The 19,634-nt window shown below is 44.4% G+C and overlaps 1 protein-coding gene across 1 annotated transcript in view; it reads right to left on the bottom strand.

Annotated features, from left to right (window-relative positions):
• Positions 1–19,634, bottom strand: part of slc2a9l2 (solute carrier family 2 member 9, like 2) — a 265,970-nt gene that overhangs the window by 153,460 nt on the left and 92,876 nt on the right. Inside the window, exons 8-9 of the mRNA XM_084173878.1 lie at positions 9,386–9,573; positions 6,805–6,915 (exon numbers count right to left, since the gene is read on the bottom strand). Coding sequence (XP_084030004.1) covers positions 6,805–6,915; positions 9,386–9,573 — 299 coding nt within the window. The remainder of the gene's footprint in view (positions 1–6,804; positions 6,916–9,385; positions 9,574–19,634) is intronic.

The following is a 19,634-nucleotide window of genomic DNA, read 5'->3' as shown; positions in this document are numbered from 1 at the left end:
CGCGCACACACACACAAACTCTTTACTCCGATATTGCTTGTCCTTATATTTCTATATTTCTAAATTCCATTATTTTCCTATTTAGATTTGTGTGTATTATTAGACATTACTGCGCTGTTGGAGCTAGGAACATAAGCATTTTGCTACACCCACAATAACATCTGCTAAATATGTGTATGCGACCAATAAAATTTGATTTGATTTGGTCTTTTTTTCAGCATAACACCCCTTGTGTCATCCTCCCCTCCCTGCTCTTCTCTTCCATAATCGCAGATCATATCTTAATTTCCCTCGAGCAGAAAGGACAGAAGTGAGATGCCTTCCCCAGTTCCCACACACTGTGTGTGCAGGCCTAGGTATACTCTCTTCCCCCAAACTAATTACCAGAATCCGGCACGAAGCAAATGCGCTCATGTCCCTGGAGTAACGTCAGTATTTGGACTGCAGAGATGATCCACCCTCTGTGCACACACAGAGCTATCTCCCAGGGGTTGCAGTTAGAAAATGTTAAAATCTTGAGTGCCACACTCATGTGATATTTATTAACTTATCTGCTGCGTGGCTTTCCAACAGAACTTGAGAAGCCTGGGCTTCCGAGGATAGCATTGACAATAAACCTTTAGTCTTATCCTCTGCCGTACATTTAGGGCAGTAGTGGGATTTTAACCCACAATTTTAACCCCATAGGCATATAAACACCATTACAGGGGCACTCAAGTTTAGAGTAGCAGAATATAGCTCCCAGAGCTGTGAGAATACAAGGTGCTCTTTGAGTACAAGTGCAGTGCACTGCACTTAGGAAACCATTTAGAGAGAAACAGTCAACACTTTGTAAAATAAATTAACTATTAATCTGCAATCTGGATAAAGGCCATGTGATAAAACTCATTGGTAGTTTTTAGTGGTTATCTGCAAGTCAATTACTTCCTCTTTAGAAATGTCAAGATAATAAGTAAGTTAGTCCTGATCCCCTTCCACATGTTCCTGTGTTACTAACAGCTAGCAGCTGTTTGTGTCTATATAGATTTCAAAATTGAATAGGGCCCTTCATGTTGTGTACTCACAGTTTGCCCTTGTCACTCTACTGTTCTGGGGACATATGGCGAGTTCGATGGTACATGGAACTCTCTCCAAAAACACTCTTTCCGGTTCAAGTTTCACACTCATTCCAATTATTTGATCGATAGACAACCCATTTCAACACATCATGCATCAAAGACCTGCGCATGGTTTGCAGTATTACACTCAGTTTTACACTCTGCTTCTGGCTTCACACATAACAACCCAAGAAAGAGACTCTACAGTGACGCATACAAAAGTGTACTGAGGTGATAGATATCCCAGCAGCACTCACACGCCACAGTGTTTTGAGGAGCGTAAACTTACAGAGAATATAAACCAACCAAGGCGCTATAGAAAACTAACAGAAACCAAAGAGTTGGTACATTCGATACTCTTACATTGTATCAACACACGTCTGGTTGTATTTATCCACCATGACAATAGACATGGGAACAACATGCCTCTTATAGCACTTCACGCAGAGCCATTATTACTAATAAAATTAACTCAGCAATTTTTTAATGAAAGGATGCTGAGAAAAGACTATGTAACAAGAACACATGCACTGAGGCAGGGAACATCAGCCCTGCCAGCAGCAAAAAGCATTCCTGCCTCTATTCGACAACAAGGTATACCAGAAAAAAACATATCCCTGTGTTTCAAAGCTACTCAGTACATATGCATGGCCTTTTCATGAGCTCTGCAAGTCAATAAACTGTTGAATGACAATGTGATGAGAAATGGCTTCAATCATAATAATAATATGCCATTTAGCAGACGCTTTTATCCAAAGCGACTTACAGTCATGCGTGCATACATTTTTGTGTATGGGTGGTCCCAGGGATCGAACCCACTACCTTGGCTTTACAAGCGCTGTGCTCTACCAGTTGAGCTACAGAGGACCACGGTATTGTACGCCTGATCATAACCTAACACTAAACATTCCACCGGATTGCTTATTTCGTCCACCAAATCAACTGGATGGACAGAGGGAAGGAGGAAAGCTAAAATAGCAAAGGCAGAAAATTATGCTGTGATAGACTGTGTCAAGGAATAGGAGGGAGAGTAAAACTTAACACATACATGATTTGATCACTCCCTTGTCACAGAGAATTTTCCTGCACATCAGGAAATTCAAATGATCCTCATGATTTAGATAGATTCAATGAAAACCAACAGTTGTCTTTCTCTCCATGCAGGGGCAGTCAAGTCATTTCAGACCAGGGCCTGCGAGCAAAATCCTTCTCTCACCCTCTTGCTCACTCAAACACTAAAGCATTCATTTTATTAAGAAATGTCCTACTGCTACTGTAGAGCTAGGTTCTATTACTTCAACATTCAAATGTACAAAGATGTATCTGAAATGCATCCATGCACATCAACAACCATTGTGGGTGGGCCTGGCTCCCAAGTAGGTGGGCCTATGCCCTCCCAGGCCCACCCATGGTTGTGCCCCTGCGCAGTCATATGAAATCCATAGATTAGGGCCTAATTTATTTATTTAAATTGACTGATTTCCTTATATGAACAGTAACAGGAGAAAGGGGAGGACCATCCTCCTCAGTGAAATTCATAAAAATAAAAATAGTGAACGATTTTTAAAAAGTTATCCTTTTTAGATAAAACTCAACTAAATATATTCCCGTTCCCAAATAATTGATTAAAACACACTGTTTTGCAAGGAAGGTCTACAGCAGCCTCAGCACTCTGTAGGGTAGCATCATGGTGTAGCCGGAGGACAGCTAGCTTCTGTCCTCCTTTGGATACATTGACTTCAATAAAAAACCTAGGAGGCTCATGGTTCTCACCCCATTCCATAGACTTACACAGTAAATATGACAACTTCCAGAGGACGTCCTCCAACCTGTCAGAGTTCTTGCAGCATGAACTGATATGTTGTCCATCCAAAAGATCAGATAATGAATCTAGTACTGAAAGCATAAGCTACAGCTAGCTAGCACTGCAGTGCATAAAATGTGATGAGTAGTTGACTCAAAGTGAGAAAAAGACAATAGTTTAACAGTTTTTAACAAATGTATTTATTTAAAAATGAAGGAGAAGCAAGAGAGAGAGAGAGAGAGAGAGAGAGCTAGCTATATTTCGTTGTATTTTTTTCACTTTCACTTAGCTAGTGAATGCAGCTAGCTAGTTTAGCCTACTCAAACACCAGGCTCAAACAGAGAGGGATGCTTATGTTAGCTAGCTGGCTAAGGCTATCCAACACTGGAATTCTTCCAAGTCAAGGTAAGCTTTTGGATTTATTGCTACTTGGGCCCGCCCTTCGTAACTGCTAAACTGCTTTCTGACTGTACACTCTACTGCAAGATTGTAGCAGGTTTACTAACGCCTTAGTTCTAGTAGCTATGTTGACTAAGAGGTTTTTTCTACTTTTTAAAAATATATTTCCCTTTATTACTTTCCAACCCCACCACCCCTCCACAATGCTTAGGCCTCTACTTCCAGCTTATACATACTATATACATTTTATGGACACAGTCAATTTTACAATAATTATATATTTTGTTTGTTTGTACTCCTGATCTTCCTCTACCCTCAACCTCTCTGATCATTTTCATGATGTCCATCCGGTTTGCTTCTATATGCCATATCTTTCTAACTGTGCACTTTCACAAAAGCTCTCAACCTATAACCTATATACTTATTATGGACACAGTATTCTTTACATTAGTTATCTTGTTGACTAAGATGTTAGCTAATATGGTGACAACGATGTAGGTTGTGTGTAGCGGTTAGCGTTTATGACATGAAGGTCTGGCTTGGAAAGTTTGTTTGTTTTTTGCTATGAAAGTGAACTGTGTTTGTGTGTGATCAGGGGTGTATTCATTCCGCCGATTCTGTTGAAAAACATTTCTTAAACAGAAGCAAACATACCTGAATTTGTCCAATAGAAACTCTCCAACTGTTGGACTAATGATTACACCCTAGATCAGCTTGATGCAGGCAAGAGTGTGCAAGGCGTTATTGAATGTGTCACTGTTTTTTTATATCTCGACCTGTGCACCTACGTTGTAAACATTCATTCATAGGCTAGGTTGTAGAAACCTCATGATGGCTATAGGGAAAATTTGAGTATCATATAGTAGCCTAAACTAATCAATGTTACATTGAGCTGGGTGAATAGAATATGAACGACAATTAGCAGTAATAGAAATAAGGCCATGCTCATAATAAATATATAAACTTCCTCCCTCATCTTAAACATCATCGAACGCCACTGACCTAAACTATAGCCTACTGTAGCCTATCAAAACAAATTGCCCACATAGGCCGTTAATATAAGATGTAAAGACAAGATGAAATTGAGAATAGTGAGGTAGCCTAGTGAATGGAGCGCAATGGAGCGACTGACTTAAAAATAAAAAACACGCAAAAACGCAGCCCATGTGAAGCAAGTGAAGGCTTAACTGAATGAACAGAGACAAAATGCAATATCAAAGTTTGTTAAAATAGTTTGGGGAATGGCCTCTTCTCCGACGGAAGATTTTATGGTATATTTAATGGACGGTGTCAAAACCGATAATGTTTGTGTTTCCCTGGCTGAGTTGATTAGCTGATTTGAGCTGATGGCCCATCCGTTGATTGACAGCTGATTGAACAGCTTGTTGAACAGCTGATTTCACCATCCCCACTCCTGCAATTTTCACGCCAACCCTGTCTCTTTAAACATGCGACAATGATTTGGTCATTATCATTCAATATTGTGATCACATTGATTGGATGAATATAAATTGATACAATGATAAAAGCCAAGCGAATTCACAACAATTGTAAAAATGAAAATCACTTCATTGCATGTATAGTTTAGTATTATTTTCAGTTGTATTTGCAATTTCGTTGAGCTGAGACACTTTTCTTTGACGTGTAAATTAACAGACTATTTGTTTTACTTCTTGAAAACATTGAAATAAATGCAATTAACGTGTAGGCCTACGCAACCTTCCTAATGTGGAGGACGAGCTCCCTGCAAAAAAAAACTGCCCAGTCCGACCATGTCTCGCAGAGTTATCAACAAAAAGCGGATTTGAGCAATGTACGTTTTAAAAAACGGTCCCTGAAGTGTTCTTCGGTTGTAGAGTTGTGTTTAGTTGTTTAAGGATCCAAACATGTCATTTTCTTAACCATCTAGTGGCTAAATGACAGCATAGGTTTCATGCTAGCTAGGCTTGGGTGTTAGCCTGGGAGATGTTGCAGGAGAAACTGATGACCTGGGGTGGACCCCAACCAAATCTCGCTTAGGGCCCCCAAAAGGCTAGAGCCGGCCCTGGTTATTTGTCCAATGATTTATTCTGCCTATTGCTTGCCTTGAACAATAATAAAACAATTGATTAAAAAAATACTGGTTTAGCCTAATTTCCATTTATTACAATCTAGTACCACATAAGACTTCACACGAGATGTGCTGTAGCTGCACGTAGCCTACAGAAGGCTTCTTGAAATGGCGCCCAGTGGACCTGCAGTCTAAGGTACAATGTAGGTAGGCTACGGTACTGTATTGTATACAAACACCTCTTCCAGCTGCCCCCTGGCGGCAATTCTAAATATTTATTTAGACATTCAAATCCTAATGCTGCAGGATTATTTATTTACGAAACGGGTCAAAATAAGATCCAACATCTGTATAGGGCTAGGGTTAGATTTAGGGTAAGGGTTTGTGGAAAGTTGGTTGAACACTATAAACTGTCTGTAAGAAATTGTAAACAAAAGCATAAACAAATTAACCCCAGATAGGAGAGAAAGGGAAATATATTAATGATCTGCTTATCTATTCAGAATGGGAACGAAGACAGAGGAAATATGTAAAAAAAATAAAAAATAAAAAAAGATGAAAAAAAGGCCTGGGAAATGAATTCCTATCTCTGGCTATGTGGTTCATGCAGGGATGAGGTCAAATTGGGCAAGGATAACATTTGCTAAACTCCCATCTGCTAAATGACAAATGGAATAAAATAAACTATGGTTCAATGATTACAAAGACAGCTATCTGTATCTATTAAATATAACCTGTGAATCATTCAAAGCTGTTTAAAGTTGTCTGAAAATGAGGAAAGACCACATTTATGTTTTCTTTGTGAGAATGATTATACAGTATGACACGACTGCTCTTCCACACCTCATTTTTAATTTCTCTGCAATTTCTTTACATGGACAGTTCACCAGGAAAATGCATGATTTTAGATGAGATGAATAGCATTCACAAATCTAAATTGTCTTCACAAGGCTTCCCTAAACTGAGAACATTTGGTAGAGATTGTTTTGAAGTCTGTGAAAGCTTTTATGGTATATCTACAGCCTAAAATGTAAATGTAAATGTAGTCTGAGTACCCAGAAAGAGGAAAATGCATGTTTTTAGACGAAACAAATCCATTTTCACACAACATTTTGTGAAGTGAACAAATAACTCAGAAATGATGGGTTGCTGCCCAGTGACTTCAGAGAGTGGCACAATATGACTGAGGTCAATGCCTGGACACTGAAATTACTGGTTATTCACAGGTTCCTGTGTAGCCTATTCACTCACCTGCAATGAAGCTGACTGATGTCAAGACAACTTGGAGCATTTTAATGAACATGGTGGTGTGTGTGTATAAAAGTTAGCTTTTAGTTGTTTTTAAGATTGTCTAAGACGCTTTACTCACCGAGAAAATGGCAGCCAGAGTTTCTGTGTGTGTATAAAAGTTAGCTTTTAGTTGTTTTTAAGATTGTCAAAGAGGCTTTACTCACCGAGACAATGGCAGCCAGAGTTTCTATACCGCCTGTGCTGATGACGATGTATGGGATCACGTTCTCTGCAAAGCCTGAGTCCCTCAAGATCCCATTGGTGTAGTACCAGATCTGTCAAGAGATAACAATGATCAACCAATTCCACCACATCAAAAGTGTGGACATTTTAGGCCACGTCAATGCTTTGGCCTGCATGTGCTCATATCTCTTGTCCACCACCCATATCAATAAATAAATATGAATAAAGTATACCCCACACCAATTGAACCCATTGAAAACTACCCTGACTTCAAATAGCATTTAACCATTGAAATGGAAATAGAAGTATATTGTATAGAGATGAATGCCTTTTTCTGAGTTTCAGAATTAAAGCAGTCCAGTGCCAGGTAGTTGAAATAGGCAGAGAATATAGAAAAGACTGCATAAATATCAATTCAACCACCAAGGTCAGGAGCAGGGGAATTAAAACCTGATTTGCGCAATTACGTTTCAAATCTGCATAATTTATTGACACTTTCACATGGACCTTGCCCAATTGCAGGTTAGAAATAAATGCCTTTACAATATTTAGTTATTTGTCCTACAAAAAAACGAAAGGGATAGCAACACCTCCAAGAATGTAAACCCAAATCACTTTTTTGGAAGTGTTGTTTCTTTTTAATAATAATAATTTAGTAGACGCTCTTATCCACAGCAACTTACAGGAGCAATTAGGGTTAAGTGCTTTTCTCAAGGGCACAGACAGATTTTTCACCTAGTCGGCTCGGGGATTAGAACCAGCGACCTTTCGGTTACTGGCACAACGCTCTTAACCACTAAGCTACCTGATGCCCTGGTGTTAAGACAAAGAACGTTATTACCGGCTCACTTTTAAGATAAACACCACATTCCTACAAAAGCGATTGGTGGCACTGGTATATTAATATTTTAAAGGTCCAGTGACTGAGCTAATAAGAGCCTTGTACAGTAACTACGCCAGTGAGGATACAGCTCCAGAATTAAATAGAACACTTAAAAATGTTATCTCTATGGATACATCCCTGTCCTTTAAATTGCAAGCCCAATCTCCTGTCTGTCTTACGGGCCGGAAAGAAATGCCCATTTAATGCCAATTACGGTCGATTAGTGGTTTAATGAAGCCATAAGTTCCATTTGTTCTTGTTCGACTGTGTCCTTGGATTGATACTAATCGAGCCTTTTCATTGTGAGCCCTCATGCTCATACACTGTCATCAGCATCTCATTCCTTCTGTCTAGTTCCTATCACACAGCAAAGTCACCGGTAATGCCTTCGTAATGAAGTTTCTTAGGAAAAATACCTTGTGAAGTTTAGGCAATATTTCTGAAAATAAAATGTTTATTCAAATTCCTGAAAACAGTTTTATTGGGGCTGGGGGGAGATAACAAGTTTTTCGAGGACTGGTAAATGAATAAGCACGTTGAGCATTGATGCAATAGATTGCATACTCCCATAAATCCCATTAACCATCTTGCTGCATTAAACCCTGCATGAATAATTCAGCAAGTTCAAATAACATCTAGACTGATTTAATATTGTCTGTGAAAGGGGATTATTATCTATCAGTAGGAGTTTTTCTTCCCCTCCAACATGGTGTTCAACCAAAATCGCCGTCATTACCTGACTGTCACCAACTTAATAACACTTCCATCTCAACTACTGTTGATGGAGAGCGAAGCCACTTATTAGTAATTCCATTCTTAGATCCCCAATTTCGATCTTGTCTCATCGCTGCAACTCCCCAATGGGCTCGGGAGTCGAAGGTCAAGTCATGCGTCCTCCGAAACATGACCCGCCAAACCGTGCTTCTTAACACTTGCCCGCTTAACCCGGAAGCCAGCCGCACCAATATGTTGGAGGAAGTCGCTCTGGATAAGAGCGTCTGCTAAATGACTAAAATGTAAATGTAAAATGAAACACTGTTCAACTGACGACCGAGGTCAGCCTGCAGGCGCCCGGCCTGCCACAAGGAGTCGCTAGAGCACCATGAGCCAAGTTAAGCCCCCTCGGCCAAACCTTCCCCTAACCCGGACGACGCTGGGCCAATTGTGCGCTGCCCTATGGGACTCCCGATCATGGCCGGTTGTGATACAGCCCGGGATCTAACCCGGGTCTGTAGTGACGCCTCTAGCACTGCAATGCAGTGCCTTAGACTGCTGCCCCACTCAGGAGGCCCAATATTTTGTTTTCTAATAGTATATCAAACCTCTCTTCCTCCCTCCCATCCGGAGGACCCGAGCCCTAGGACTACCTGGCCTGACGACTCCCTTCCTCCCAGGGGACCTGAGCCCTAGGACCATGCCTCAGGACTACCTGGCCTGACGACTCCTGGCTTTCCCTGACCACCTGGTCATGCTAAACAGACATGTGGCTATCAACTTGTTTTATCACCTCTTGAAATTATTTATGAAAATTTCAGTGCTAAAAGGAGGTTGGATGTGGTGCATTTCTGATGGCACAAATACCCCCCAATATGAATACCTTCAAATGCACTGGGGAAAAAATATTTTTCTCAGAGAACAGTCCACTCTATTGTCAGAGATGAGAGAAAGCTGGCACTTACGGCATTCAGGCCACACAGCTGGTAGCAGGCCATGGTGACTATGACGGTGATGACCTGCCAGCGCAAGGCGGGGTTAAGCAGGAGCTCGGTGACGGACGCCATGTGCAGGGTGTTCTGGGCCCGACTCTCAGCGTGTACCTCCTCCAACTCATTGGACACATCCTTCTTGCCTAGGAAGGCTCTGAAGGCTGAGACACACACACACAATGACTCCCAAAGTGCCCAGTTGTGGTTCGAGTTGTTTGTTAAGTTGAACAGGAAAGAATAGGTAACTTCCGTACATGGTACATCGTTTTTACAGATGTGTTTTCTTTGAACTTTTAAATCAACCCATCATCACCTTGATATAACCAACTTTGTAAAAAAACTAATATTTACTGATAAAAGCAAAAACATGGTGTTGTAAAACACTGCAGTGACAGGAAACAGATTAAACTGTTAAAGCTTTGTATAACTGAACATGTTTCCCACAGCATCACGTGCTTTAATTTCATGCCAAATTTTCAACAACCCTACTGTAGATACTGTATAGTCTTGCAAAACTATGCGGGTGACAGCAAACAAGTTTGAACAACACTGACTGTTGAACTTTGTTTAACTTAACATGATGCCCACAGCATTAGGCCTACCTGTGATTTAACCACATTTGCATTTGTGTACCGGATTGCCCCATTCTCTCCCCAGTAATAGAGAAGATTAAAAGCTGCTTTATCACAGGCTTGATATTTCTAGTTACACGCACATAGCAGGGCATGGGGCTTTTCTTTCTGTAGGGAGGTTATAAACAGTGACATTGTTCCCGTGGAGGGCCTATTTTGTGTTCAGCGGGATAAGTGAAATTGTGTTATTTTGTGCAAATGCTTCTCACATCGCCATTGTCACAGAGCACTTGACAAAAGGAAAGAAAAGTTTGAGAGCAAAAACTTGAGGCTGAAAAACATAACGCTTTCATAATAAGTTCATTATAACAATGGCATATGTCACGGTTTCGGCCGAGGCTGCTCCTCTTCCTTGTTCGGGCAGGCTTCGGCGGTCGTCGTCTCCGGAGTACTAGCTGCCACCGTTCTATGTTTCATGTTCTTTTGGTTTTGTCTGTTCATAACACCTGTCCCTTATTTGTGTCTTAATTGTTCCCTTATTTAGTTCGTGTGTTTGGGTCAGGTGTTATGCGTGATTGTTTGTTGTCAGACTGCCTCTGTATGGTCTATTTTCTCTCGTTGTTGGCTTGTCCCGAGAGTTCGCACTGCGTGCGCTTTTCATGTGTATTTTCGCACTGTGTTGTGCGTAATTGTTTTGCGCCACCCGGTTGGGTAGGCGACTATTTTGTTCACGTGTTGAACAGTAACATAAAAGACGGTTGAAGTCATCCTGGTTCCTGCGCTTGATTCCTTTCCACTCATCTACACACACCACTCTGACAGAATCACGCATCTTCACCATGGAATCAGCAGGAGCGACCGCGCCGACAGCCGAGATGGCTGAACGTCTTCGTGGTCAGGAGGACCGCATCAACCAGGTCTGTCATGCCCTGGAGGGGGTGATGAATACTCTGCACCGATGGGAGACCAGCGGGGTTCCCACACCTCCAAGAACCGAACCAGCCCCATCGGTCAGCCCCCCTGTCTCATCTCCGGAACCTAGTGGGATTCGGCTCTCGCTCCCGAGGGCGTACGACGGCTCCACTGCCGGGTGTCAAGGATTCCTGCTGCAGGTGGAGCTCTACCTCGCCACCGTACACCCGGCGCCCTCGGGACACGAGAGCGTCTCAGCCCTCATCTCCTGTCTCACCGGCAAGGCGTTGGAGTGGGCCAACGCCGAGTGGAGGAGAATGGACGCCGCTACCACGAACTATGCGGAGTTCTCCCGCCGCTTCCGTGCTGTGTTCGACCATCCACCAGAAGGGAAGGCGGCGGGGGAACGTCTATTCTACCTCCGACAGGGGATGAGGAGCGCCCAGGACTTTGCCTTAGAGTTTCGGACCCTAGCGGCTGATGCAGGGTGGAATGAGCGGGCCCATATCGACCATTTCCGCTGCAGCCTCCGGGAGGACGTCCAGCGAGAGTTGGCGTGCAGGGACACGTCGTTGACGTTCGACCAGCTGGTCGACATGGCCATCCGGCTGGATACCCTGCTCGCCACCCGTGGGCGTCCCGGAGGGGGGGGTTCGCCCATTCCACTCTCCAGCACCTCCGAGCCGAGCCCTATGGAGCTCGGAGGTGCTGGCGCTAGGGAACGGAGGAGGAGGAGCCCGAGGGGACCCGGCCCTTGCACCAACTGTGGTCGTGGAGGGCACACCGCGGCTAGGTGTTGGGGCGGGTCCTCCAGTGAGGGAGATGGCAGGTCACGCATTGGGGGGTCCCCCCAGGTGAGTAGGCGCCCTGCTTACCCAGAGCTTTCTGTCGTGCACCTAACCTTGCCTGTTTGTTTCCCACAGGTTGCACCTCGTTCCCAGCATAAGGCGCTGGTAGATTCAGGCGCAGCTGGGAATTTTGTAGATCGCCAGTTCTGTATAGAGTTAGGGATTCCCCTCCTTCCAGTGGATAAGCCTTTCCCCGTCCATGCCCTAGATAGCCGTCCGTTAGGGTCTGGGTTGATTAGGGAGGTCACAGCACCCATTCAGATGACGGCGCAGGAGGGTCATGAGGAGAGAATTCAGCTCTATCTGATTGACTCTCCTGCGTATCCGGTAGTGCTGGGTCTTCCCTGGTTGATGACTCATGACCCTATTATTAGGTGGCGAGAGAAAGCTCTTAAAGGGTGGTCTGCTCAATGTGAGGGGCGGTGTCTGGGTGTTTCCATAGGGGCGACCTCGGTGGAGAGTCCGAATCTAATGCCAGCACTGCAGATTCCCCCCGAGTATGAGGATTTAGCACTGGCGTTCAGTAAGACTAGGGCGGCGCAGCTGCCGCCTCATAGACGGGGGGATTGTGCGATAGATCTCCAGTCAGGAGCAGCTCTCCCGCGGAGCCATGTGTATCCCTTGTCTCAAGAGGAGAGAAAGGCTATGGAGACATACATCTCTGAGTCTCTTAGACAGGGATACATACGGGCCTCCGTTTCACCCGCTTCCTCAAGTTTCTTTTTTGTGAAGAAAAAGGATGGAGGTCTGCGCCCGTGTATTGATTACCGCGGTCTCAATCAGATCACAGTGAAGTACAGCTATCCACTTCCTCTGATTGCGACTATGACGGAGTCACTGCACGGTGCGCAGTTCTTTACAAAATTGGATCTTAGGAGCGCATATAACTTGGTACGCATTCGAGAGGGCGATGAATGGAAGACAGCGTTTAGCACGACTTCCGGACACTACGAGTATCTAGTCATGCCATATGGGTTGATGAATGCTCCCTCAGTCTTCCAATCCTTCGTCGATGAGATTTTCCGGGACATGCAGGGACAGGGAGTAGTTGTGTACATCGACGACATTCTGGTGTATAGTCCTACCCGTGCTGAGCATGTAGCCCTGGTGCGCCGAGTATTGAGGAGGCTGTTGGAGCATGACCTATATGTCAAGGCAGAGAAATGTCTGTTTTTCCAGAAGTCGGTCTCCTTTCTGGGTTACCAGTTATCTGCGTCAGGGGTGAAGATGGAGGTAGACCGGGTGTCAGCTGTGCGTAATTGGCAGACCCCAACCACTGTGAAGGAGGTGCAACGGTTCTTGGGTTTTGCGAATTATTACCGGAGGTTTATCCGGGGTTTTGGACAGGTGGCAGCTCCCATAACGTCTCTGTTAAAGGGGGGTCCGGTGCGCTTGCGGTGGTCAGCTGAGGCGGACAGGGCATTTGGGAGACTAAAGGACCTGTTTACCTCGGCGCCGGTGTTGGCGCATCCGGATCCCTCTTTACCGTTCCAAGTAGAGGTGGACGCGTCAGAGGCCGGGATAGGGGCCGTTCTTTCCCAGCGTTCTGGCACTCCACCTAAACTCCGTCCCTGTGCGTTCTACTCAAAGAAGCTCAGTCCGGCGGAGCGGAATTATGACGTAGGAGACAGGGAGCTGTTAGCCGTGGTACAGGCCCTAAAGGTGTGGCGGCATTGGCTCGAGGGGGCTCAACACCCTTTCCTCATTCTAACTGACCATCGTAACCTGGAGTACATCCGGGCAGCTAGGAGACTGAATCCTCGCCAGGCTCGCTGGACTATGTTCCTAGCCCGGTTTGTGTTTAAGATCACATACATCCCTGGGTCCCAGAACGGGAAGGCAGATGCTCTGTCTCGGCGGTATGACGCAGAGGAGAGGTCAGTTGAGTCCACGCCCATACTACCGGAGTCTTGTCTGGTTGCTCCGGTGGTGTGGGAGGTTGATGGTGAGATCGAGCGGGCGTTACGCACCGACCCGAGTCCTCCACAGTGACCTGTGGGTCGGACGTACGTTCCGCTCGAGGTACGTGATCGCCTCATTTGTTGGGCTCATACGTCCCCCTCCTCTGGCCATCCGGGTATCGGCCGGACAGTGCACTGCCTTAGCACGAAGTACTGGTGGCCAACGTTAGCTAGGGATGTGAGGATTTATGTCTCCTCCTGTTCGGTGTGTGCCCAGTGTAAGGCGCCCAGACATTTGCCCAGGGGTAAGTTACAACCCCTGCCTATTCCACAACGACCCTGGTCCCACCTCTCGGTGGATTTTGTTACCGACCTCCCCCCCTCACAGGGGAATACTACCATCCTGGTCGTTGTGGATCGGTTCTCTAAGGCCTGTCGTCTCCTTCCCATGCCGGGTCTACCCACTGCCCTACAGACCGCTGAGGCTCTGTTCACCCATGTCTTCCGGCATTACGGGGTACCCGAGGATATAGTGTCTGACCGAGGCCCCCAGTTCACCTCTAGAGTGTGGAGAGCATTTATGGAACGGTTGGGGGTTTCGGTAAGCCTTACCTCGGGGTACCACCCGGAGAGTAATGGGCAGGTTGAACGTGTCAACCAGGATGTGGGTAGGTTTCTGAGGTCATACTGTCAGGGCCGGCCGGAGGAGTGGGCGAGATATGTGCCCTGGGCCGAGATGGCACAGAACTCTCTTCGCCACTCCTCCACCCAACTAACCCCTTTTCAGTGTGTGTTAGGGTACCAGCCGGTTCTGGCACCATGGCATGAGAGCCAGATCGAGGCCCCCGCTGTGGATGAGTGGGTGCGGCGCTCGGAGGAGACGTGGGACGCTGCACACGTCCATCTGCAGCGTGCCATACGTCGACAGAAGACGAGCGCCGACCTACACCGCAGTGAGGGGCCAGTGTACGCACCTGGAGATCGAGTCTGGCTCTCAACCAGAAACCTGCCCCTCCGCCTGCCCTGCCGGAAGCTGGGTCGGCGGTTTGTGGGGCCATTTAAAGTCCTGAGGAGATTGAACGAGGTGAGTTATAGGTTAGAACTACCTGTTGATTACAAAAATATTAACCCCTCGTTCCATGTGTCTCTCCTCAGGCCGGTGGTAGCTGGTCCACTCCAGGACTTTGAGATTGAGGAGACTCCTCCGCCCCCGTTGGACATCGAGGGGGCTCCGGCGTACACCGTGAGGTCCATCCTGGATTCTAGACGCCGGATGGGGGGTCTTCAATATCTCGTGGAGTGGGAGGGGTACGGCCCGGAGGAGCGGTGCTGGGTGCCAAGGAGGGACGTCTTAGACCAGTCCCTACTGACCGATTTCCATCGGGGTCATCCTGCGCGCCCTGCTCCGCGTCGTCCGGGTCGTCCCCGAGCTCCGGGTCGGCGCACGGCTGGAGCCGCGCGTCAAGGGGGGGGTACTGTCACGGTTTCGGCCGAGGCTGCTCCTCTTCCTTGTTCGGGCAGGCTTCGGCGGTCGTCGTCTCCGGAGTACTAGCTGCCACCGTTCTATGTTTCATGTTCTTTTGGTTTTGTCTGTTCATAACACCTGTCCCTTATTTGTGTCTTAATTGTTCCCTTATTTAGTTTGTGTGTTTGGGTCAGGTGTTATGCGTGATTGTTTGTTGTCAGACTGCCTCTGTATGGTCTATTTTCTCTCGTTGTTGGCTTGTCCCGAGAGTTCGCACTGCGTGCGCTTTTCATGTGTATTTTCGCACTGTGTTGTGCGTAATTGTTTTGCGCCACCCGGTTGGGTAGGCGACTATTTTGTTCACGTGTTGAACAGTAACATAAAAGACGGTTGAAGTCATCCTGGTTCCTGCGCTTGATTCCTTTCCACTCATCTACACACACCACTCTGACAGCATAGCTCCAATCCTAATGCCTTAGGACAATTTATGGCGACACCCTTTGAGGTTGTAAAGCAATAACAGCAAAAAACATTTGAATTTGGCTGAGGTTTTCTCTGATTCTTTGTAAACACAGTGTCAACAGCTATGACAACCTATCACAATGGACAGACAGGTGTTGTTGCATTCTCATTGCAGCATGATGTCCGCCTTAGGCCAGGCAGCTTCAAGCTGATAGTTTTCAAACTTCAGTAAATCTCTACACGGAAAGTAGATAGTAAAGAGGCTACGTTGAAGACTATAAATAAGGCAAGGAGATGGGAAGACAAAAGGCAGCGAGGGAACAGAACAAGCTGTGTCTGTCTGACTAGCATCACGCTGGGCTAGGGATTGTGATAATAGAACTCTACAGGCAGGATTTAGTGACGGCAGTGGTCTGTACCTGCCAACCTGTATAAGGAGGGGGGAGGAGGGATTCTTCCTGACATCTTCAGAAAACTAGGACATTCATTATTGGCCATTAGCCTCATTTGAAGTGAAAAGGAACAACACCAACATGCTTTCCAGAGGCACATGGAGAGCAGGAGTTTTCTTTGCTGATGAGTGCAGAATAATTGATAGTATATTTGCTTATTAACGGCTCTAACCTTTTGGCAGCCCTAAGCGAGATTTGTTTCTTTATTTTTATTTTTGTAGCCCTCGTCTTGACAGCGGAGAGAAAAACGTTTTAAAGTTAACTTCCTGGAATTCTACACATCTTGCCATGGGGCGGAGAGAAAATGTTGTAATTCTATAACACATTTCAGACAATTCTATTAATTTTGCCATGGGGCATAGAGAAAAGTTTGCAGTTTTAAAGCTAATTTCCTGCAACTTATGCCATGTTAATGATATCTGAGTGAGAGTGACTAACAAAATCAATAGACCTCTGTTTTTATGCTATTACAGACCTCTGTTTTTATGCTATTATCATGTTGCATACATTTAAAACCTTTTCTCCTTTCACAGATGTCCTTTTCTGAACAGCTACACAAACACACATGTTAAGAGCACAGTAGATGGTATTTTATTAGCTCTCGACTAAATGGTATTTGACAAGTTTAAGATAGTCCCCCCAAATAACTCTAAAGGAAGTTTGTTCTGCAGTGTCTGTCCTATATCGGAGAGATAGAAGTAAGATCTGGAAAAAATTAATTGACATGTATTTAACCCCTTATTTCTGGCACAGTCTCCATATACAGTACATTCGGAAAGTATTCATACCCCTTGACTTTTTCCACATTTTGTTACCTTACAGCCTTAGTCTAAAATTGATTACATTGTTTTTATTCAATCTACACACAATACCCCATAAAAACAAATCAAAAACAGGTTTTGAGAAATGTTTGCAAATGTACACTACTGGTCAAAAGTTTTAGAACACCTATCAAGGGTTTTTCTTTATTTTTATTATTTTCTACATTGTAGAATAATAGTGAAGACATCAAAACTATGAAATAACACATATGGAATCATGTAGTAACCAAAAAGGTGTTAAACTAATCCAAATATATTTTATATTTAAGATTCTTCAAATAGCCACCCTTTGCCTTGATGACAGCTTTGCACACAATTGCTCAGTTTGGCCGGGCGGTTAGCTCTGGGAAGAGTCTTGGTTGTTCTAAACTTCTTCCATTTAAAAATGATGGAGGCCATTGTGTTCTTGGGGACCTTCAATGCTGCAGAAATGTTTTGGTACCCAATCCTGTCTCGGAACGCTACGGACAATTCCTTTGACCTCACGGCTTGGTTGTTGCTCTGACATGCACTGTCAGCTGTGGGACCTTATATAGACAGGTGTGTGCCTTTCCAAATAATGTCATATCAATTGAATCGACCACAGGTGGACTCAAATGAAGTTGTAGAAACATCTCAAGGATGATTAATGGAAACAGGATGCACCTGAGCTCAATTTTGAGTCTCATAGCAAAGGGTCTGAATACTTATGTAAATAAGGTTTTCTGTTTGTTTAAAAAAAATACATTTGCAAACATTTCTAAAAACCTGTTCTCGCTTTTTCATTATGGGGTAATTGTGTGTAGATTGATGTGGGACATTTTTTATTTAATCCATTTTAGAATAAGGCTGTAACGAAACAAAATGTGGAAAAAGTCAAGGTGTCTAAATACTTTCCGAATGCTCTGTATACTTCCATTAATGTTTTCAACTGGTACCCGGGGAACCTCAGACGAGTCTTACGTGGCCTGTGGGCGTCCTAGAGCAAAACAACTGATATGTACATGTTTGTGAGAGTCTCACCTATTATTAGTGTGTGAGAGGGGTCATAATAGTTTGTAGGCCAAACCGTTCGGATGCTACAGACGATTTAGTGAGAAAACCGATTTTTGGGATATCTCATGGTCTGACAAACGCTCTAGCTCTGTCACCTTTCACCGCAGAAGTGCGACATCGGCGGATGCGGTGGATTGAGATGCATCCAATGCATTAAAAAGAGATCTCTAGCTTAAACTGAGATGTTTTGATGGGGATTTCTGTATTATGCTAATTTGATTTCCGCGTGGGCGGAGACATCGACTCCAAGGTGTTTTAAAGTACTATTTTCAGAGGAAAGGACCATGCTGCATCAATGACTGCCTATATACAAAGAGGGTTGCATGCTGCGTTAACCTCTAAGGGATCAGTTTCCTGTATACGGGACAGTTGAGCTAATGTGCGCTAATGTGATTGGCATGACTGTTGTAAGTAACAGCAAACTGTCCAGGACTGTGCGCCATAATCACTCAAATGAAGGTTTCCAACAGTTGCTGATTAGCTTTGGACCGGTGTGGATTTATTATGGGGTCTGCTGCTGCAGGTGCATAATTCGATTGAGAAAGCTTTGTCTAATGTGCAGCTGTGCTGTTATTCCCAATTCTAATTGTGTGCCCTCTTAATTTGCTTGGATGAAATTTGGAGACCCAAGCTATAGGCTTCTTTCTGTAAGGTTGAACCTGCCGAGTTGATGTATGCGCTTTAGAATGTTTTGATTATATGCCTGGGCTTTTCTACGTTTTATTTTACAATTTGTATCATGTACAATATTAGCCACTATTGGGAGCCATCGTCAGTGATACCCACATACATTTCTTTTTGCATCATTCCATTCCATTCCGTTTACCTTTCATTCCTCTGTCACATCCTTGTAAATTGTTCTTGAGGGTCGCTAGCATTAGTGGATCATACTAGGCTAACGTTGTGCGATAATTTAGGACATGTAGCCTATTTTAATCTTTATGGAACTTAGACCACACATAGCAGGTTAAACCTGGAGCCTGGCGCACGGTTGACGATGACTAGACAGTTGTCATACAGTTCCATGATTAGTGAGATTTAGGGTAGATTTATAGGATTATTGTTCAACCCCTATTGTACACTTTCTTTCCACCTTCCAATATTTAATGGATGGAACTTGAATATGACAACTTTCAGGATCAATCAAACCACTGTATTTTGTACAGTGGTGTATTCATCAATATACAGTATTTTGTGCATAAAGGCTCTCCAAATCGTTTTTTATTTCATGAATCATACATACTTTCCTAACCCTAAAATGTGCCTAAATAATCTACAAGATCAGAGTGTTTTTAAATATACTAGTTGGTGCTGAAAGGGAGACAAATATAAATAGATGGCTTTCTTTCATTGATCCCTATATTCTGAACCCGTTCTCTCAATGTATTCTGTTGAGTCTGTCAACAAAATTCTAATTATAGGTGCACCGTATTTAAAGGGATGGCTTAAGATAATTGTACTGAAAACCTAATTGAATGAAAACTTCACAAGAAAATCTGTTGGCCAGCAAGTGGGAGGGTTTTCAGTGGTTGAATGACATTTATTGAGAGTGCACAAGGTAGCCACACCTGCAGAGTGCGTTATACGACTGAATAAGGCAAGTCTGAATACCAAATACTGCAAAGTGAGTAGGAAAGGCATAAATTCCTAAATTGGGATCTAAGCGAATTGGAGTGGGTCTGGGATGATGGTGTTGATGTGTGTCATGACCAGCCTTTCAAAGCACTTCGTAATTACAGATGTGAGTGCTACAG

Source organism: Coregonus lavaretus (genome assembly GCF_964263955.1).
Source record: "Coregonus lavaretus genome assembly, chromosome: 12".
In the NCBI taxonomy this organism is placed as follows: Eukaryota; Metazoa; Chordata; class Actinopteri; order Salmoniformes; family Salmonidae; genus Coregonus; species Coregonus lavaretus.
The sequence above is the reverse complement of the archived record's forward strand: the minus strand, read 5'-3'. Positions and strand labels throughout refer to the sequence as shown.